The 17,292-nt window shown below is 42.3% G+C and overlaps 1 protein-coding gene across 1 annotated transcript; it reads right to left on the bottom strand.

Annotated features, from left to right (window-relative positions):
* Positions 1 to 487: 487 nt before the first annotated feature.
* LOC124031595 (mitochondrial glutamate carrier 1-like) lies at positions 488 to 16,479 on the bottom strand. Its single transcript, XM_046343028.1, has 10 exons — positions 16,345 to 16,479; positions 12,242 to 12,364; positions 11,950 to 12,075; positions 10,157 to 10,212; positions 8,947 to 9,037; positions 6,695 to 6,813; positions 6,419 to 6,608; positions 2,315 to 2,469; positions 2,125 to 2,200; positions 488 to 1,970 (listed from the first exon to the last, which is right to left on the bottom strand). The coding sequence occupies exons 1-10, from the start codon at positions 16,461 to 16,463 to the stop codon at positions 1,823 to 1,825; spliced, it is 1,203 nt and encodes a 400-aa protein (XP_046198984.1). The 5' UTR covers positions 16,464 to 16,479; the 3' UTR covers positions 488 to 1,822.
* Positions 16,480 to 17,292: the final 813 nt, after the last annotated feature.

The raw sequence follows: 17,292 nt of genomic DNA, 5'->3' as shown, positions 1-17,292 counted from the left end.
CTTGGGAGTTTTACATAACTGTTGTTGGGACTTGCAGCATACATTTCGCATCTTTGTACAGACAAGCCCAAGCGACCGATCCTCACACAACTGCATATTTCACTTGAACAAACCTGTATGGTTTTTGCCCTCACTTACCTCCATTAGCAAAGTGGTGCTCTGCTAAGAAGTATCCCCTGCATTTTTATGAGCTGGGAGTGTGGGCCTACAATCCAAAAAGAGCCTGTTTCAACTTGACTGACATTCTGAAATAACAATTGTCGGGAAGCAGCTACATTTTATGAAGTACTGTCATTCTGTAAATGTCTAACCTTCTGAAGTCTAGATGATACATGTAATTTAGCATTGTCCCGAGTGATCTCTTTTAGAGCATGCAATGTGTGAACTGTTACAGTGAGTTAGTGTACATCGTGTGAATTGTGGGATGTTAAGATTGTGTGTGCACACCGGCTGTGTTGTAGAATCCAGTTTATGCTAATAATGCATGTCCATTTAGTAGCCGTTTAATTGCCTGTAAAAATAAAACAGTAATGGGAGCAAGTTTCTATTCTTTTAAAATGTTTGGGAGACCCCGAGAGAAAGCACAAGTAAAGAGACTATTTAACCCGGTTAAGAGCAGACGGCTGTTAGTATATGTTTATCAAATAAACATCTAAAACAAAACTAGAAATACATCATACGAACCAATGTAACAGTCAACTCCTGTGTTAGATTACCTGGGTGCAGATAGTATTAGTGATGCCATTTGGCAGGCAGTCTGGATAAAGTATTGCTTCCTTACAGTGTGTAGAAATACCAATCCACTCAAGGAAAATACAAAACTATTTGCATGAAATTTAGGGGCATGTTATTAATAAAATAAATTTAAAAATTATGACCATTAACTAATCTAAGTCTTGACCTAATATATCCCTGAAGTAACATGGACAATAACAGAACACTCCACAACTAATGTATATACTACATTAATTCATATAATCTCAAGTATATTAAGTAATCAGAATAAAATAAAAAAATACACAAAAAAAAGATTAACAGTGCTGACAATTCATTAAACCATGATGGGGTCATCTGTCTGGCAACAAACCATGAGGTGTTGCTGTGGAATAGCCATTAAGTGCTTGGTCCATCGATCGCAAACTAAACCTTGGTGAAATGGTGCCAGTTTCTTTTTAAAAAAATGTTAAAAAGCTACTTCTAGAATATTTCGAGATATTTTTGGCCTCAGTGAATTTAACAATTCAGACATGTAAATCAGATTAATTGAAGGCTTGAAGTCACATGATTGCAAATACAGTACTTGCTTTGAAATACCCACACAAAATCTCCTTACTCCACAGTATTGCATTCAAGCAACAGCACAGATGTGGAATCTTAAATTATCCCCCCAAAAATTGCAGACAAACAATAAATGACAAAAAAAAAGAAATCTAAGTTTGAAATGGCCTTCAGTCATTGGTTGTGTTGAAGTGGTCCCCACCTCCTGTCCCTCAGAGAAAGAGGAACCAGAGGGACTCCCCAGCCCCTGCTGCAGTTCTCGGTCCCCAGTTCAGCAAACTGGCGAAAACATTGGTCACAGCCCATTAAATAAGCCAGGAAAACATTGAGGAAGTGCAGTACAGCCATTAGACCATACAGGAGGTTTTCCTGTCTTTTCCAGGCTCCAAAGCTCTGACACCTCAACAGTCCTTACGTGGGTTTATTTTCTGTAATATATACTGACGGTGTATAGCTGCAAGTCTTTTGCTGAGATACTTTTCATCCGACGTGTGAGAGCCCATGCACAGCCAGGCAGGGTTGCTCATCTCATGCAGACGGGTAGTTAGTTGAAAGGGGACAGGTCCAGGATGAACTCTCCGATGCCAATAAAGTACATGACCTGTGCGATGCCGAAGAGCGGAGCGATGACCAGCGCCCTGCAGCCTGCTCCCTTCAGGAAGGCAGAGGGACCCTCCTTACGCATGATCTTACTGCCATGAGACAGAGTAAATAAATCATCACTGCTTGAACTTCAGGAATGTGTGTAAATCAATTATTAGACCTCACTGGTTGTGAAGTTGCAAAAAGATCTAAAAGGCAGGAAAATACAAGTATTAAAATAGTGACAAAAGACTGACTCTGTACCTGACACAGTCAATCACACCGTTGTAGCTCTCCTCACTGGCACCTTTGTTTAGAGATTGCAATCTCGTTTTCACAACTGGAATAAAGTGCGAGAACTTGTTATAGCAGGAACTATAGCAGTAAATCAAACACACATTCCACTAGCTTAATAAAAGTGTGTCACAAACTGAGACAGAGATTACGAACTCACCATCACAAGGATTGACTGCCACAGCTGCGGTAGAGCCAGCCAGACAACCAGAGAAGAAAGCCCAGTAGAAGGGTGCGGATTCATCTCGAGAGGGCTGGCCCAGCTGGTTGAGGTGGGCGAATAGTGGGAAGTAGACCATGGAGAAGGGGACATCTCTGAAACATAAAACAAGTATTTTACTGCTGGGGGTCAAAATCAAAAGTAACAGTCGGTATCTGTTGTGGCCACCAGCTGCATTAAGTACTGCAGTGCATCTCCTCCTCATGGACTGCACCAGATTTGCTAGTTCTTGCTGTGAGATGTTACCCCACTCTTCCACTAAGACACCTGCAAGTTCCCAGACATTTATGGGAGGAATGGCCCTAGCCCTCACCCTCCGATCCAGCAAGTCCCAGACTTGCTCAATGGGATTGAGATCCGGGCTCATCGATGGCCATGGCAGAACACTGACATTCCTGTCTTGCAGGAAATCACACACAGAATGAGCAGTATGACTGGTGGCATTGTCATGCTGGAGGGTCATGTCGGGATGAGCCTGTAGGAAGGGTACCAGATGAGGGAGGGGATGTCTTCCCTGTAATGCACAGTGTTGAGTTTGCATGCAATGACAAGCTCAGTTCGATGATGCTGTGACAAACCGCCCCAGACCATGATGGACCCTCCACCTCGATCCTTCTCCAGAGTACAGGCCTCGATAAACAAATCCGACCATCACCCCTGGTGAAAGAAAACCGTGACTCGTCAGTGAAGAGCACTTTTTTCCAGTCCAGTGATGGTGGGTTTGTGTCCATAGGCAACGTTGTTGCCGGTGATGTCTGGTGAGGACCTGCCTTAAAACAAGCTTGCAAGCTCTCAGTCCAGCCTCTCTCAGCCTATTGCAGACAGTCTGAGCACTGATGGAGGGATTGTGCGTTCCTGGTGTAACTAGGGCAGTTGCCATCCTGTACCTGTCCCGCAGGTGTGATGTTCGGATGTACCGATCAGATGCAGTTATTACACGAGGTCTGTCCACCCTGTCTTAGGTGTCTCACAGTACAGACATTGCAATTTATTGCCCTAACCACATCTGCAGTCCTCATGCCTCCTTGCAGCATGCAAGGCACGTTCACGCAGATTACCAGGGACCCTGGGCATCTTTCTTTTGGTGGTTTTCAGAGTCAGTAGAAAGGCCTCTTTAGGGTCCTAAGTTTTCATAACTGTGACCTTAATTGCCTACCGTCTGTAAGCGGTTAGTGTCTTAACGACCATTCCACAGGTGCATGTTCATAAATTGTTAATGGTTAATTGAACAAGGATGGAAACCAGTGTTTAAACCCTTTACAAATGAAGATCTGTGAAGGGTCCCGAAAAAGGAACGTTTCTTATTTTGCTGAGTTATAGATTTAAGTGATAATGCCAGAGAAGCCGGTGTTTGGAGTATAAATTGGCACAGTTGTTGTTAGGCCCAAGGAGAAGGCCCGAGACTGGCTGACGACATTCTTATCCCTTGCTTGCTAGCTAACTACAGCTAACTTACGGTCAGGTCAAGCAGTGCAGCCAGAAGTTTATCAAGTTTATAAATTGTCTGCCTGGGCTGATGAGACAGTGGATTGCGCAGTCAGGTGGAAAAGAGTTAATAGGCATTTCAAAGTCATAGATTTAACAGGTGGTAACTTGTAATAGACTCCGGCTGGAATGCGTTTTTAACCAAATGGCATCCAGGATTAGACCAACCCGTACGTATACGCCCGTGCTTGCTTGCACACACACACACACACACACACACTACATAACACCGGTCAAAAGTTTTAGAATTAACTCATTCAAGGGGTTCTTTATTTGACCATTTTCTACATTGTAGAATAAGAGTGAAGACCTCAAAACTGTGAAATAACACATGGAATCATATAGTAACAAAAGAAAGTGTTAAAACAAATCAAAAAATATTTTTAATATTTGAGATTCTTCAATTAACGACTTCGCCTGACATTTTTGCACACTCTTGGCATTCGCTCAACCAGCTTCACCTAGAATGCTTTTCCAAAAGTCTTGAAGGAGTCCCCACATATGCTGAGCACTCGTTGGCTTTCCTTCACTCCGCGGTCCGACTCATTCCAAACCATCTCAATTTGGCTGAGGTTGGAGGATTGTGGAGGCCAGGCCATCTGATGCAGCACTCCATCACTCTTCTTCTTAATAAAATATCCCTTACACAGCCTGGAGGTGTGTTTGGTCATTGTCCTGTTGATAAACAAATGATAGTCCCACAAAGCGCAAACCAGATGGGATGTCGTATCACTGCAGAATGCTATGAAGGCTATGCTAGTTAAGTGTGCCTTGAATTCTAAATACATCCCAATCAGTGTCACCAGCAAAGCATCCCCCCCAATACACATGCGGAGATCATCCGTTCACCCACACCGCGTCTCACAAAGACACAGCGGTTGGAACCAAAAACCTCTAATTTGGACTAATTTGACATTTCCAACGGCCTAATGTCCATTGCTCGTGTTTCTTGGCCCAAGCAAGTCTCTTCTTATTGGTGACCTTTCGTAGTGTTTTCTTTGCAGCAATTCAACCATGAAGGCCTGACTCACACAGTCTCCTCTGAACAGTTGATGTTGAGATGTGTCTGTTAATTGAACATCCAAAGCATTTATTTGGGCTGCAATTTCCGAGGCTGGTAACTATTACGAACTTGTCCTCTGCAGCAGAGGTAACTCCGGGTCTTCCATTCCTTTGGCAGCCCTCATGAGAACCAGTTTCATCATACCGCTTGAAAGGTTTTTGCTATTGCATTTGAAGAAACTTTCAAAGTTCTCGAAATGTTCCGTATTGACTGACATTCATGTCTTAAAGTAATGGACTGTTGTTTCTCGTTGCTTATTTGAGTGGTTCTTGCCATTACATGGACTTGGTCTTTTACCAAATAGGGCTATCTACTGTTTACCATCTCTATCTTGTCACAACACAACTGATTTGCTCAAATCTATTAAGGAAAGAAATTCTACAAATTGACTTAACTTCTCTAGGGTAGGGGGCAGAATTTGGAATTTTGGATGAAAAGCATGCCCAAATTAAACTGCCTTCTACTCGGGCCCAGAAGATGGGATATGCATATAATTAGTAGATTTGGATAGAAAACACTAGTTTCCAAAACCGTTAAAAATCATGTCTGAGTATAACAGAACTGATTTGGCAGGCGAAAACCCGAGAAAAATCCATTCAGGAAGAAGGAATTTTTGTTGTAGTTTTCTATTCAATGCCATTACAGTATCCATTGACTTAGGACTCAAATTGCAGTTCCTATGCCTTCAACTAGATGTCAACAGTATTTAGAAACTGTTTCAGGCTTGTATTCTGAAAAAATGAGGGAGGTTTTTGGATATAAAGAGACTATCAAACAAAAGAAACATTTATTGAATAAATGAATGTCTTCAGAGTGCAAACATATAAGGATCAAAGGTAAGGAATTCATTTTCTCTCTATTTCTGACTTGTGTAGCTCTTCTACTTGGCTGGTTACTGTTTGTAATGATTTGTCTGCTTGGGCTATGTTCTCAAATAATTGTAAGGTATGCTTTCGCCGTAAAGCATTTTTGAAATCTGACACAGTGGTTGGATTCACAAGTAGTTAATCTTTAAACGTTTGTTTAATAGTTGTATATTTTCTGAATTTTTATAATGAGTATTTCTGTATTTGAATTTGGCGCTCTGCAATCTCACTGGATGTTGGCCAGGTGCATACCCCAGAGAAGTTAACAAGGCACACCTGTTAATTGTAATACATTCCAGGTGACTACCTAATGAAGCTAGTTGAGAGAATGCCAAGAACGTGCAAAGCTGTCAACAAGGCAAAGGGTGGCTATTTGAAGAATCTCAAATCTATTTTGATTTGTTTAACACTATTTTGGTTACTACATGATACCATGTGTTATTTCATAGTTTTGATGTCTTCACTATTATTCTACAATGTAGAAAATAGTGAAAAAACCTTGAATGAGTAGGTGTTCTTAAACACACACACATATATATTAAAAGTTATATTCCTGTTTGTTTTCAAGCCCAGCGCCCCGTAAAAAAAAACAATTCACATGAGTCACATTCATGTGTAACAATCCCTTACCTCATGAGGGTGGCCCAGAGGCCTTTGTAGAGGCCCGGGATGCCTTGAGTGCGGAGAAGTTCCCGAGCGATTTGGGTAGCAGACAGCGCACTGGTTGCAGTGCTGGGCCCCGCGTTGTAAGACCTGCTCAGCACCCTGGTGGCAGCCAGCTTAGTGGGTGACATCGAGGCTGGCTTTATCTGCTGAGCCGCTGGGATGAAGAACAAAAATACATTAATATATTTGCATAAACTTCCAACATCAATCAAATCCGGAAAATACTGTGACCCCGCTTACCTAGCCTTCCTGCATCCTGAAGTTGAATCTTGAGCATTTCCATAGGAGTAGTAATGACAACCTGGCACATGCCCGCACCACAACCTGCCAACATCTCCTTCAACACTGTCAAACCCTTCCTGCAACAAATAGTCAGATTAGAAAGCATGCATGGGATTGGTCTCGTCAATGACTAGTTGGACACATCAAATCAAATTTATTTGTCACATACACATGGTTAGCAGATAATGCGAGTGTAGCAAAATGCTTGTGCTTCTAGTTCCGACAATGCAGTAATAACCAACAAGTAATCTAGCTAACAATTCCAAAACTACTACCTTATAGACACAAGTGTAAGGTGATAACTCGTGAGACTCGTTTTTCATGTGTCATTTATGGGACCACCCATACGTAGAATGTATGCACACATGACTGTAAGTCGCTTTGGATAAAAGCGTCTGCTAAATGGCATATATATATATATATATGATAAGAATATGTACATAAAGATATATGAGTGAGTGATGGTACAGAGCGGCATAGGCAAGATACAGTAGATGGTATCGAGTACAGTATATACATATGAGATGAGTATGTAAACAAAGTGGCATAGTTTAAAGTGGCTAGTGATACATGTATTACATAAAGATGCAGTAGATGATAGAGTACAGTATATACGTATACATTTGAGATGAATGATGTAGGGTATGTAAACATTATATTAGGTAGCATAGTTTAAAGTGGCTAGTGATATATTTTCCATCAATTCCCATTATTAAAGTGGCTGGAGTTGAGTCAGTGTGTTGGCAGCAGCCACTCAATGTTAGTGGTGGCTGTTTAACAGTCTGATGGCCTTGAGATAGAAGCTGTTTTTCAGTCTCTCGGTCCCAGCTTTGATGCACCTGTACTGACCTCGCCTTCTGGATGAGAGCGGGGTGAACAGGCAGTGGCTCGGGTGGTTGTTGTCCTTGATGATCTTTATGGCCTTCCTGTAACATTGGGTGGTGTAGGTGTCCTGGAGGGCAGGTAGTTTGCCCCCAGTGATGCGTTGTGTACACCTCACTACCCTCTGGAGAGCCTTACGGTTGTGGGCAGAGCAGTTGCCGTAACAGGCGGTGATACAGCCCACCAGGATGCTCTCAATTGTGCATCTGTAGAAGTTTGTGAGTGCTATTGGTGACAAGCCAAATTTCTTCAGCCTCCTGAGGTTGAAGAAGGCGCAGCAGCGTGTGTGTGGGTGGACCAATTCAGTTTGTCTGTGATGTGTATGCCTGTCAGGAAGTCCAGTACCCAGTTGCACGGGGCGGGGTCAAGACCCAGGGTCTCGAGCTTGATGACGAGCTTGGAGGGTACTATGGTGTTAAATGCCGAGCTGTAGTCGGTGAACAGCATTCTCACATAGGTATTCCTCTTGTCCAGATGGGTTAGGGCAGTGTGCAGTGTGGTTGAGATTGCATCGTCTGTGAACGTATTTGTGCGGTAAGCAAATTGGAGTGGGTCTAGGGTGTCAGATAGGGTGGAGGTGATATGGTCCTTGACTAGTCTCTCAAAGCACTTCATGATGACGGAAGTGAGTGCTACAGGGCGGTAGTTGTTTAGCTCAGTTAGCTTTCTTGTGAACAGGAACAATGGTGGACATCTTGAAGCATGTGGGAAAAGCAGACTGGGATAGGGATTGATTTAATGTCCGTAAACACACCAGCCAGCTGGTCTGCGCATGCTCTGAGGGCGCGGCTGGGGGTGCCGTCTGGGCCTGCAGCCTTGCGAGGTTTAACACGTTTAAATGTTTTCCTCACAACGGCTGCAGTGAAGGAGAGTCCGCATGTTTTGGTTGCGGGCCGTGTCAGTGGCACTGTATTGTCCTCAAAGCGGGCAAAAAAGTTATTTAGTCTGCCTGGGAGCAAGACATCCTGGTCCGTGACGGGGCTGGTTTTATTTTTGTAATCCGTGATTGACTGTAGACCCTGCCACATACCTCTTGTGTCTGAGCCATTGAATTGAGATTCTACTTTCTCTATACTGATGCTTAGCTTGTTTGATTGCCTTGCGGAGGGAATAGCTACACTGTTTGTATTCGGTCATGTTTCCGGTCACCTTGCCCTGATTAAAAGCAGTGGTTCGCGGTTTCAGTTTCAAGCGAATGCTGCCGTCAATCCAAAAGCATGCATTAGTATACATCTTTACACTACACTATTACACTACACTATTACACTACATCAGTCTTCCTCTCAATCTACTGTCTTTAAATGGCAGAAATGTAAACGGTCACTTACTCATTTTTGCTAAGATGCTGCCGGAAGAAATCATTTGCGGCTAGTTTGATGGCCTTCTCAGGAGTGACCAGGGTCAGATTCACAGCAGCACCTGAAGGCAAAACAATTGACCATTAGTCAAACCTTAAAAAATCATCACGAGCAAGTCAACACAGTAAGTTACATTAAAACATGAGAAACATGATGAAAGCAGAACATGAATGAAAGAAGAGACCAGAAAAGGGCATGCAGAGAAAGAATGGGAAATTAAAATTGAGAATGTGAAAAATTAGGCTCGTCTAATGTAAGAAAGACCAACATTTCTTTAGAAAACTATGTGGGAAGAAGACTTTAGATTAAGGTGTAGGCTAGTCTACGTGCCAGTGGGGGATGGACAGACGAGAATGAAGGTAGACTTAGCCACTACTACAATATACATTTTCCCAAGAACACTGAATGTCAATGATCACAAGTGTTGGTGAATGTACAGAGAAAGTCAAAGGAGTCAACAGGAGAGGTGAGAATAAGTTGTATAAAGACATGAAGGAGCAAAATATTTCACAAATAGCACATAAAAAAAACAATGTTTGCCTAGTTGAAATAGAGCAGTGTAGTAAGAACCATTAAATGATTTGCCTCCAGCGTGGCTGCGCCATATCGGCTAGCCTCTCAATATCCCAGGGGGATCCACGTCTGTAATATGAAAAACACAGATGCAAAAAAAACAAGCATTCCTCACACAAATGGAGCCCGATAAAACAGGCTCCAACCTCCTCTCCACAATAGACACTGTTGCCACTCATAAATGTGTTACATACAATATTCCGTTTCAGTAAGGCTATAGTAATGCAATTCACTGAACACTGATCATGTGATCAATTGAAAATGTGTCAATTTCCTTTTATAAGGATTGATGGAGAACACCATTTGTCATTCAATTAAAATTCAAATGAAGTAACAAACAATTTGCATAACGAAGGATGCATATAAACATCACTACATTGTGGTGACAATCAATCAATTTAAGATCATATGTGAATATTGCTTTTTTTCTATCAGTAATGAGCAACTACTGCATTAATTGTGAACAGCAACTTGACAGCTTATACTTTAAGTCAAATATATAATTAAATTCTCATCAGTTTGTTGCAATTTCACTAATAACCCCCCCTGTTGACTAGGTAAAGAACCACTACTATTAAACCAACACTAAAAATGAAATTACTCTTACCTCTATACATGCCAAAGTATCCTTCTGATCTAACGGTTTTGACAAGGCAGTCCATCCTGAGAGAGAAAAGACATGTCAGAACGAGGGAAATTTCTCACAACAACTAATTACTACGAATTATTTCTCTAATAGTTGCATTCGTGACAAAAAGTTTGAGAGACATCATCCAACAAATAATTTGTAAATACAAAGTACAGCCATTTCTACCCATGTAGGTAAAACAGAACTAAGGAACATCAAGGGGCTTAAGGCTGGGAGTGGAGAAGACAGCTGAATGGGTGCACAGAGCAGAGGGAAATGTCATCTCCCCTCGCACATTCCTCAGGATTACTCAATGGGAAAGAATAGGACAATGGCAGGAGTCAGTCGTTACAGACACCGGATTCAAAAACCTGGCATTAGTCTATGCTTTCACAATGGCAACCGGATTCTTTGAAGTACTGACCAAGATATCCCATCCGATATATTTAGTGCAGACCTGCTAACCTTGAAGAATTTACCAGTCGAGCACCTTTTAAGCCTAATAATGATGTTGGCAAAAAAAGACTGCCTCAATAAGAAGGGTGGGCTATAGACTTATGGGTACTTGGTAATTGCCCGCTCTTCAGTAGCCAACAAGAAATAAGTTTAAATGTTCAATCAGGGTTCTCCCAAGGATCTTCTGACAAAGTGGTGCAAATGTAGGCCTAAGGTCAGGAAGGAAAAACTCCAACTGTCATTTCCTGAAACTCGAGTCTGAAACTATATCAAACATTGTATCCAAGTCTTGTGTATGATCCTAAATAAAATTGTAGTCCCAATGACAATTTTTCTAGGTAAAATGTTGGGGTAGTGATTATTCTAAATAATAGGTGTCGATGTGGATAGTCTAGTGAAAATGTAAACTGGCTTCTTAATTTTGTTTCGGAGAGAAAATTCTGAATAATTAAATTACTGGATGCAATGTCGTACTCTAGTTTACTGTAGGCTATATGGAATATGAAACAACTGAACTAGGCCTATATGAGCTTGTTGCAGATCTTTATCCCTGACCTCATCCATCAAGTTAGGTCCGACTACTAGGCTCCCATTCATTCAGCATGCCCTGTTGTCATTGGTGAACTGACTATTATCACATCATTAGCAGCCTACTGTTGACATACAGCCATATCAAGAGGACTGATCAAGTACTGATTAATGAACATACTGTTCAGATTAGTGGGCCTAACAACTTCCACTGAAGGACAGTATTAGCGGAAACAGCTCTCTCTGCCATGTCTGTTTCCATCCATGCAGCGACGCGCACTAAACTACCGCAACCCTGCACGTTCCCTTGCCCGTCAATGCCCTCACACCCACTACCGTTGCGGATATCAAAGCATGCGTGGGCAAGAAAGTATTCTCACTTAGTTAACTAAACTCTGTAGCTAACTACCTTCATCGTAATGACGCGTTAACTAAGGAGCCAACTCTATTTTTCCCCTCACACATAAGTGGTATCAATGGACGAAGTGGGGAGCTGCCATCCAGTTGGCGGAAGGACAATAGTACTACGACCACGGGACGGAGCGCTACAGATATTTCCAACTCGCCCAAGTCGTTTGATTGGCTCATTTCCAACTTGAGACGGTTGAGTACCAGCTACTTTGAACTGTAATTGTTCAGGTTGGCAGGTCTGTTAGTGTCATCCTTCCACGCCTTTGAGTTTAAAAAATATATATTATTATCCTCATCATCATCCAATAAACAATCTAGATTTAACTATGCAGTCACACAGCATGACACGAGAAGGGAGGACAGAGTGAAGGACTCACATATTTTTGTAGATCTGTTGGCCTTGCCTCTGGTTCTGTAGCCTGGTCTTTACCAGGTCGATGGGAAACACACAGGTAACCCCCACAATGCCAGCAATACCACCATTAATCAGTTTAGCGGGAAGGCTGGAAAAATAGTTTGAGATTATGTTCAGATTGGCATATCACAGAACTTCAAAGCACTTGAAATAGATCAAATATAATGGATGCATGCCCTTATGAAAACTGTACTGTAACATCTAGACATTATTGCACATACAGTATGAGATAGAGAAGCCTACAGTGACAGTACCTGATCTGCTGCTTGGTCATGGTATATTTGAGATAGATAGCAGATGTAGAACGGAGCTGTGAGATTTTGTGAGATATTGTAGTGGTCAGTAGATCAAGTGCTGATGAGCAGCTGAGTCGAGTTCTGGAGGGGAAGAGGCAGGGAGATTATATATAGACTTTTAGTCTAGAGGAGGAGGTACACAAACGCAACATTACCTCCCAAGAGAATTCTCTTCGGTTATAGTCACAGTCGTGTATATTCCCCCTCAAGATGATACCACGACGGCCCTCAAAGAACTACACTGGAGTTGATGCAAACTGGAAACCACATATCCCGAGGCCGCATTTATGATAATTGGGGGTTTTAAAGCACATTTTAGGAAAACGCTACCGAAGTTCTACCAACACATTGACTGTTGTACTCGCGCTGGTAAAACATTGGATCACTGCTACTCAACTTTTTGAAATGCCTACAAGGCCCTGCCCCGCCCTCCATTTGGCAAATCTGACCACGACTCCATTTTGCTCCTCCCTTCCTATAGGCAGAAAATCAAACAGGAAGTACCCATGCTAAAGTCTATTCAATGCTGGTCTGACCAATCGGAATCCATGCTTCAAAATTGTTTTGATCACGTGAACTGGGATATTTACATTTACATTTAAGTCATTTAGCAGACGCTCTTATCCAGAGCGACTTACAAATTGGTGCATTCACCTTATGACATCCAGTGGAACAACCACTTTACAATAGTGCATCTAAATATTTTAAGGGAGGGAGGAGGGGTGAGAAGGATTACTTTATCCTATCCTAGGTATTCCTTAAAGAGGTGGGGTTTCAGGTGTCTCCGGAAGGTGGTGATTGACTCCGCTGTCCTGGCGTCGTGAGGGAGTTTGGTCCACCATTGGGGAGCCAGAGCAACGAACAATTTTGACTGGGCTGAGCGGGAACTGTACTTCCTCAGTGGTAGGGAGGCGAGCAGGCCAGAGGTGGATGAACGCAGTGCCCTTATTTGGGTGTAGGGCCTGATCAGAGCCTGGAGGTACTGAGGTGCCGTTCCCCTCACAGCTCCGTAGGCAAGCACCATGGTCTTGTAGCGGATGCGAGCTTCAACTGGAAGCCAGTGGAGAGAGCGGAGGAGCGGGGTGACGTGAGAGAACTTATATGTTCTGGGTAGCCTCAATAATATTGACAAATACACAGATACGGTGACTGAGTTCATCAGAAAGTGCATAGGAGATGTTGTACCCACTGTGACTATTAAAATGTACCCAAACCAGAAACCGTGGATAGATGGCAGCATTCACACAAAACACAAACCGCAAACAACTGCATTTAACCATGGCAAGGTGATTGAGAATATGGCCGAATACAAATAGTGTAGTTATTCCCTCCGTAAGGCAATCAAACATGCAAAATGTCCCAATAGAGCCACAGAGGATGCAATCACCCTTTCCCATCTGGACAAGAGGAATACCTATGTAAGAATGCAGTTCATTGACTATAGCTCAGCATTCAACACCATAGTACCCTCTATTCTCATCATTCAGCTCGGGGCCCTGGGTCTGAACCCCGCCCTGTGCAACTGGGTCCTGGACATCCTGACGGGCCATCCCCAGGTGGTGAAGGTAGGAAACAACACCTCCACTTCGCCGATCCTCAACACATGAGCCAGAAGGGCGCATGGTCAACAACAACGATACAGCCTACAGGGAGGAGGTAGACGTCGTTTTCCCCCCCAAAAAACATTTTTTTCCTAAATCCAGCTTCTCTTTGGCATGTGATGAAACGACTGACGTAACAAATACTGCCCAATTTGCCATTTGTGTGTGTGGGATTACCGCTGAGTTTGACACAAGGGAGGAATCACTGTCTTTGGAAGCCATGCATGGCACCACCTGAGGTGAGGGCTTGTTTGAGAAACTTGTCTCGGCTATGAGCAAATTTGAGCTACAGTTTGAAAAATTAAGTGGCCTTACTATAGATGGAGGGCCAGCCATGGTTGGCTCGAAAAAGAGATTAACCACATTAGTGAAAAAAAATGATGAGTTGTCTCAGTCTTAATCCAAGTCCCTGAAGCCGAACAATGTAACGGCATCTGTAGTGTCGAACATCAATTTTATCAAAAGCAAAGGGCTGAATAACCGGCAATTTAAGGAGCTATTGAGTGATCTTGAATCGGAGTATGGTTCTGGTTTGTCGGTATGATGGTTGAGCCATGGAAATATGCTCACGCGGTTTTACGGACTGAAGGATGAAGTAAAAAAATTAAGAGATGAAGGGGAAACCTGTCGCGGAACTGAGTGATGACAAGTGGATGTGTGATTTGGCCTTCATGGTGGACATAACCAAGTATCTGTCTGACTTGAACGTCAAGCTCAAAAGGGCTGAAACAGCTTCTCAGCGATCTGCTGTCAAACGTGAAATTGTACAAAATTAAAGCTGTGGCAAATCCAACTAGAAAGGGGTAACACAGTGCATATTCCTACTCCGCAAGGACAAGAGCCTGAGATGACTTGGGGATGTGCCGGTGAGTGTGGAAAGCTCGCAAAGGCATTTTGTGAGCAGTTTACGGGTGTAAAAAGTAAACAACTGGAGTTGAACATTTTTGCAACCCCGTTTAACGTCGAACCAGCGGATGTGCCGGATGGCCTACAACAGTCATTGAGCTGCAAAGCAATGACGAGCTCAAAGCCAGGTACAACCTCCCTCTCCTACAAAATATACATTAGTGCAGAGCATTTTTCTGTTCTGAGGAGACATGCACTTAAATTTGCATCGGTGTTCGGGACGACCTCCTGCTGTGAGCAGTTCTTTTCCAATCTGACAAAGACTCGATTCTGCTCAAGACTGACTGACACAAACCTGGAAAACCAGCTGCCAGTAGCATCATCTTCACTGCCAGCTGACATCAAATGCCTCTTCAAAGATGAGCTGTTTCAGCCATTGCATTAGAGGCGAGTTTGAACAAGCAATCATAATAACATTATGTACAATACTAATATCTATTTAAATAGGACTGACACTTTTCTAAATACTCAAGGACACAAGAAACATAAGTCATATTTAAAACTATGAAACCAATGTCCGTGATTAAAGTCACATTAACACATGAATAAAATAGAAGATTGCCACTTGTAATAATATGGGCCCCGAATTAATTTATAAATATCCAAATGGCCCTTGATGGCAAAAAGGTTCCCCAACCCTGGGTTAGAGCGTTAGGCCAGTTATTGAAATTTGCTAGATCGAATCCCCGAGTTGACATGGTAAAAGTCTGTCGTTCTGCCCCTGAACAAGGCAGTTAACCCACTGTTCCCCAGTAGGCCGTCATTGTAAATACGAATTTGCTTGTTAAATAAAAATTAAATAAATAAAGAGCACGCCTCGTTGCTCCCTGTTCAAGTAGCACTGTCCGAGTTTCCCACTTATTACGAACGCAATATTACAACCTGCTTGCTACTCTTGAGTAAGATGGGCATGTAGCTAGTAACGTTAAAAGGTTAGTGCTAATCAGTGTCCTTTGGATGTAGCTACCCCCAAAGGCATCCGTTTGCATGAATTGAAAGTGTTCTTGGCCCCGAGGCATCAGCTCAGTTGTTAAGTTAGCTAAGACGCAGTCCGTGTCAGAATGTGGACAAGATTCAACTCCAGTCTAACTTGTGTATTCATCCATTATATTTTCTATACGCAACCTTATTCAATAACATTCATATGTGTTATTAACATTGCCTCATTTACTGATTTAGCTAATGTTAACATTACCACGGCCAGGGTAACGTATGATGACTAACTTGTCGCTAGCTACCGTTAGTTAGCTTGTATTTATCTGGAAATGGCCAATTCAATAACTTCGCTAGCTATAGCTAACGTTGCTGAAACATTACTGATCAAGTGTATCTATAGCAACAACTCGTACTCAAGTCTCTGACATGTCATTTAACAGCACTAGCGTGAGCTATTTGATGTCGGGCATGCTCGTTGGCTAACTTCTAACAAGCCGCTGCATTTCCTCTTCCAATAATGCATTGCTAGGAAAAAGAGCCACGATGACATAGCAATTGTCAATACAATGGTGATACATTAATATTGATATTTGCCAACGTTCGATAACGATTACTCACCTAAAATAAATGTGAGATGAGATCTTTCGTTGTACTCGTCTTTCGTTGTACTTGAAAGTATCGTCAGCCTCGTAGTCGTGTAATTTACCGAACGCGAGATAATGGAAATTTCCATTCATTCATGTGAAGGAGGGGCCAAATCGTCAAACGTGGAGTTCCAATCCATCCAATCGTGGTTTGTAGATTTACATATTGACGGTTCATTGGTCCTTTTAGTTGTAGAAGAGCGTGTGGTGGGCGGTAGCATGCGCTCCACATTAAAGACATTAAAGACTATGGTCAAGTCCAACCCAGTATCTAATTAATTAGTACCCCAAAACATTGTGCTTATTTGTACATAGTTAATGAGAGGCTGGGTTGCAACCAATAAATTGAATAAAAAGCCTTTTAATTAGATATTTGATGGCGTAGCTAGTTTATTTATGGTCTGTGTGTCCCATAGAAATATGATTACATTACGGGTGTCTGCACATTTTAAACTAAACAGTAATTCTCATTTTGCTGTCTGTATACAATTTGTGTAAATGTCAATATACAAATCTAGTTAATAAAGTTGAGTTAATGCAGATAAATAACAAAACATGTTAACTGTGGAGGCTTTGCCTTTCGCTTTTGCACAATTTAAGGCAGTTCCCACGATAATGAAAATCAACCATCCACAATGTATACCAATTTACTTCTGACATGTGAATCTACTATATATTTGACTGTCTCACAGTATATGATCACACATTTAAGTACTTGCTTTTCTATGTCAACATACAATAATGCTATTATAGAGAAAAAAAGCTTGAGCAAAGAGTGGGATGCGGCAACAGGCAACGGGTGGCATTTGAGGAGGCACTTCAAGAAAGCTAACACACAGCAATACAATTTCAACATGTAGCTAGCTGTAAGTGCCATTTCTTCCCAATTCCCCTCTATATTTTTAATGCAGTTGAATTCTGG

Source organism: Oncorhynchus gorbuscha, linkage group LG03, assembly GCF_021184085.1.
Source record: "Oncorhynchus gorbuscha isolate QuinsamMale2020 ecotype Even-year linkage group LG03, OgorEven_v1.0, whole genome shotgun sequence".
Classification (NCBI taxonomy): domain Eukaryota; kingdom Metazoa; phylum Chordata; class Actinopteri; order Salmoniformes; family Salmonidae; genus Oncorhynchus; species Oncorhynchus gorbuscha.
This window is presented reverse-complemented; position numbering and strand designations above follow the sequence as displayed.

Coding starts and splice junctions, on each gene's coding strand:
- LOC124031595 (XM_046343028.1), bottom strand. CDS start 16,463: ATGAATGGAAATTTCCATTATCTCGCGTTCGGTAAATTACACGACTAC. Junction 12,076..12,241: donor ATGACCAAGCAGCAGATCAG/GTACTGTCACTG, acceptor CTATTTTTCCAG/CCTTCCCGCTAAACTGATTA. Junction 6,814..8,946: donor CAGCATCTTAGCAAAAATGA/GTAAGTGACCGT, acceptor TATTTGTTGCAG/GAAGGGTTTGACAGTGTTGA.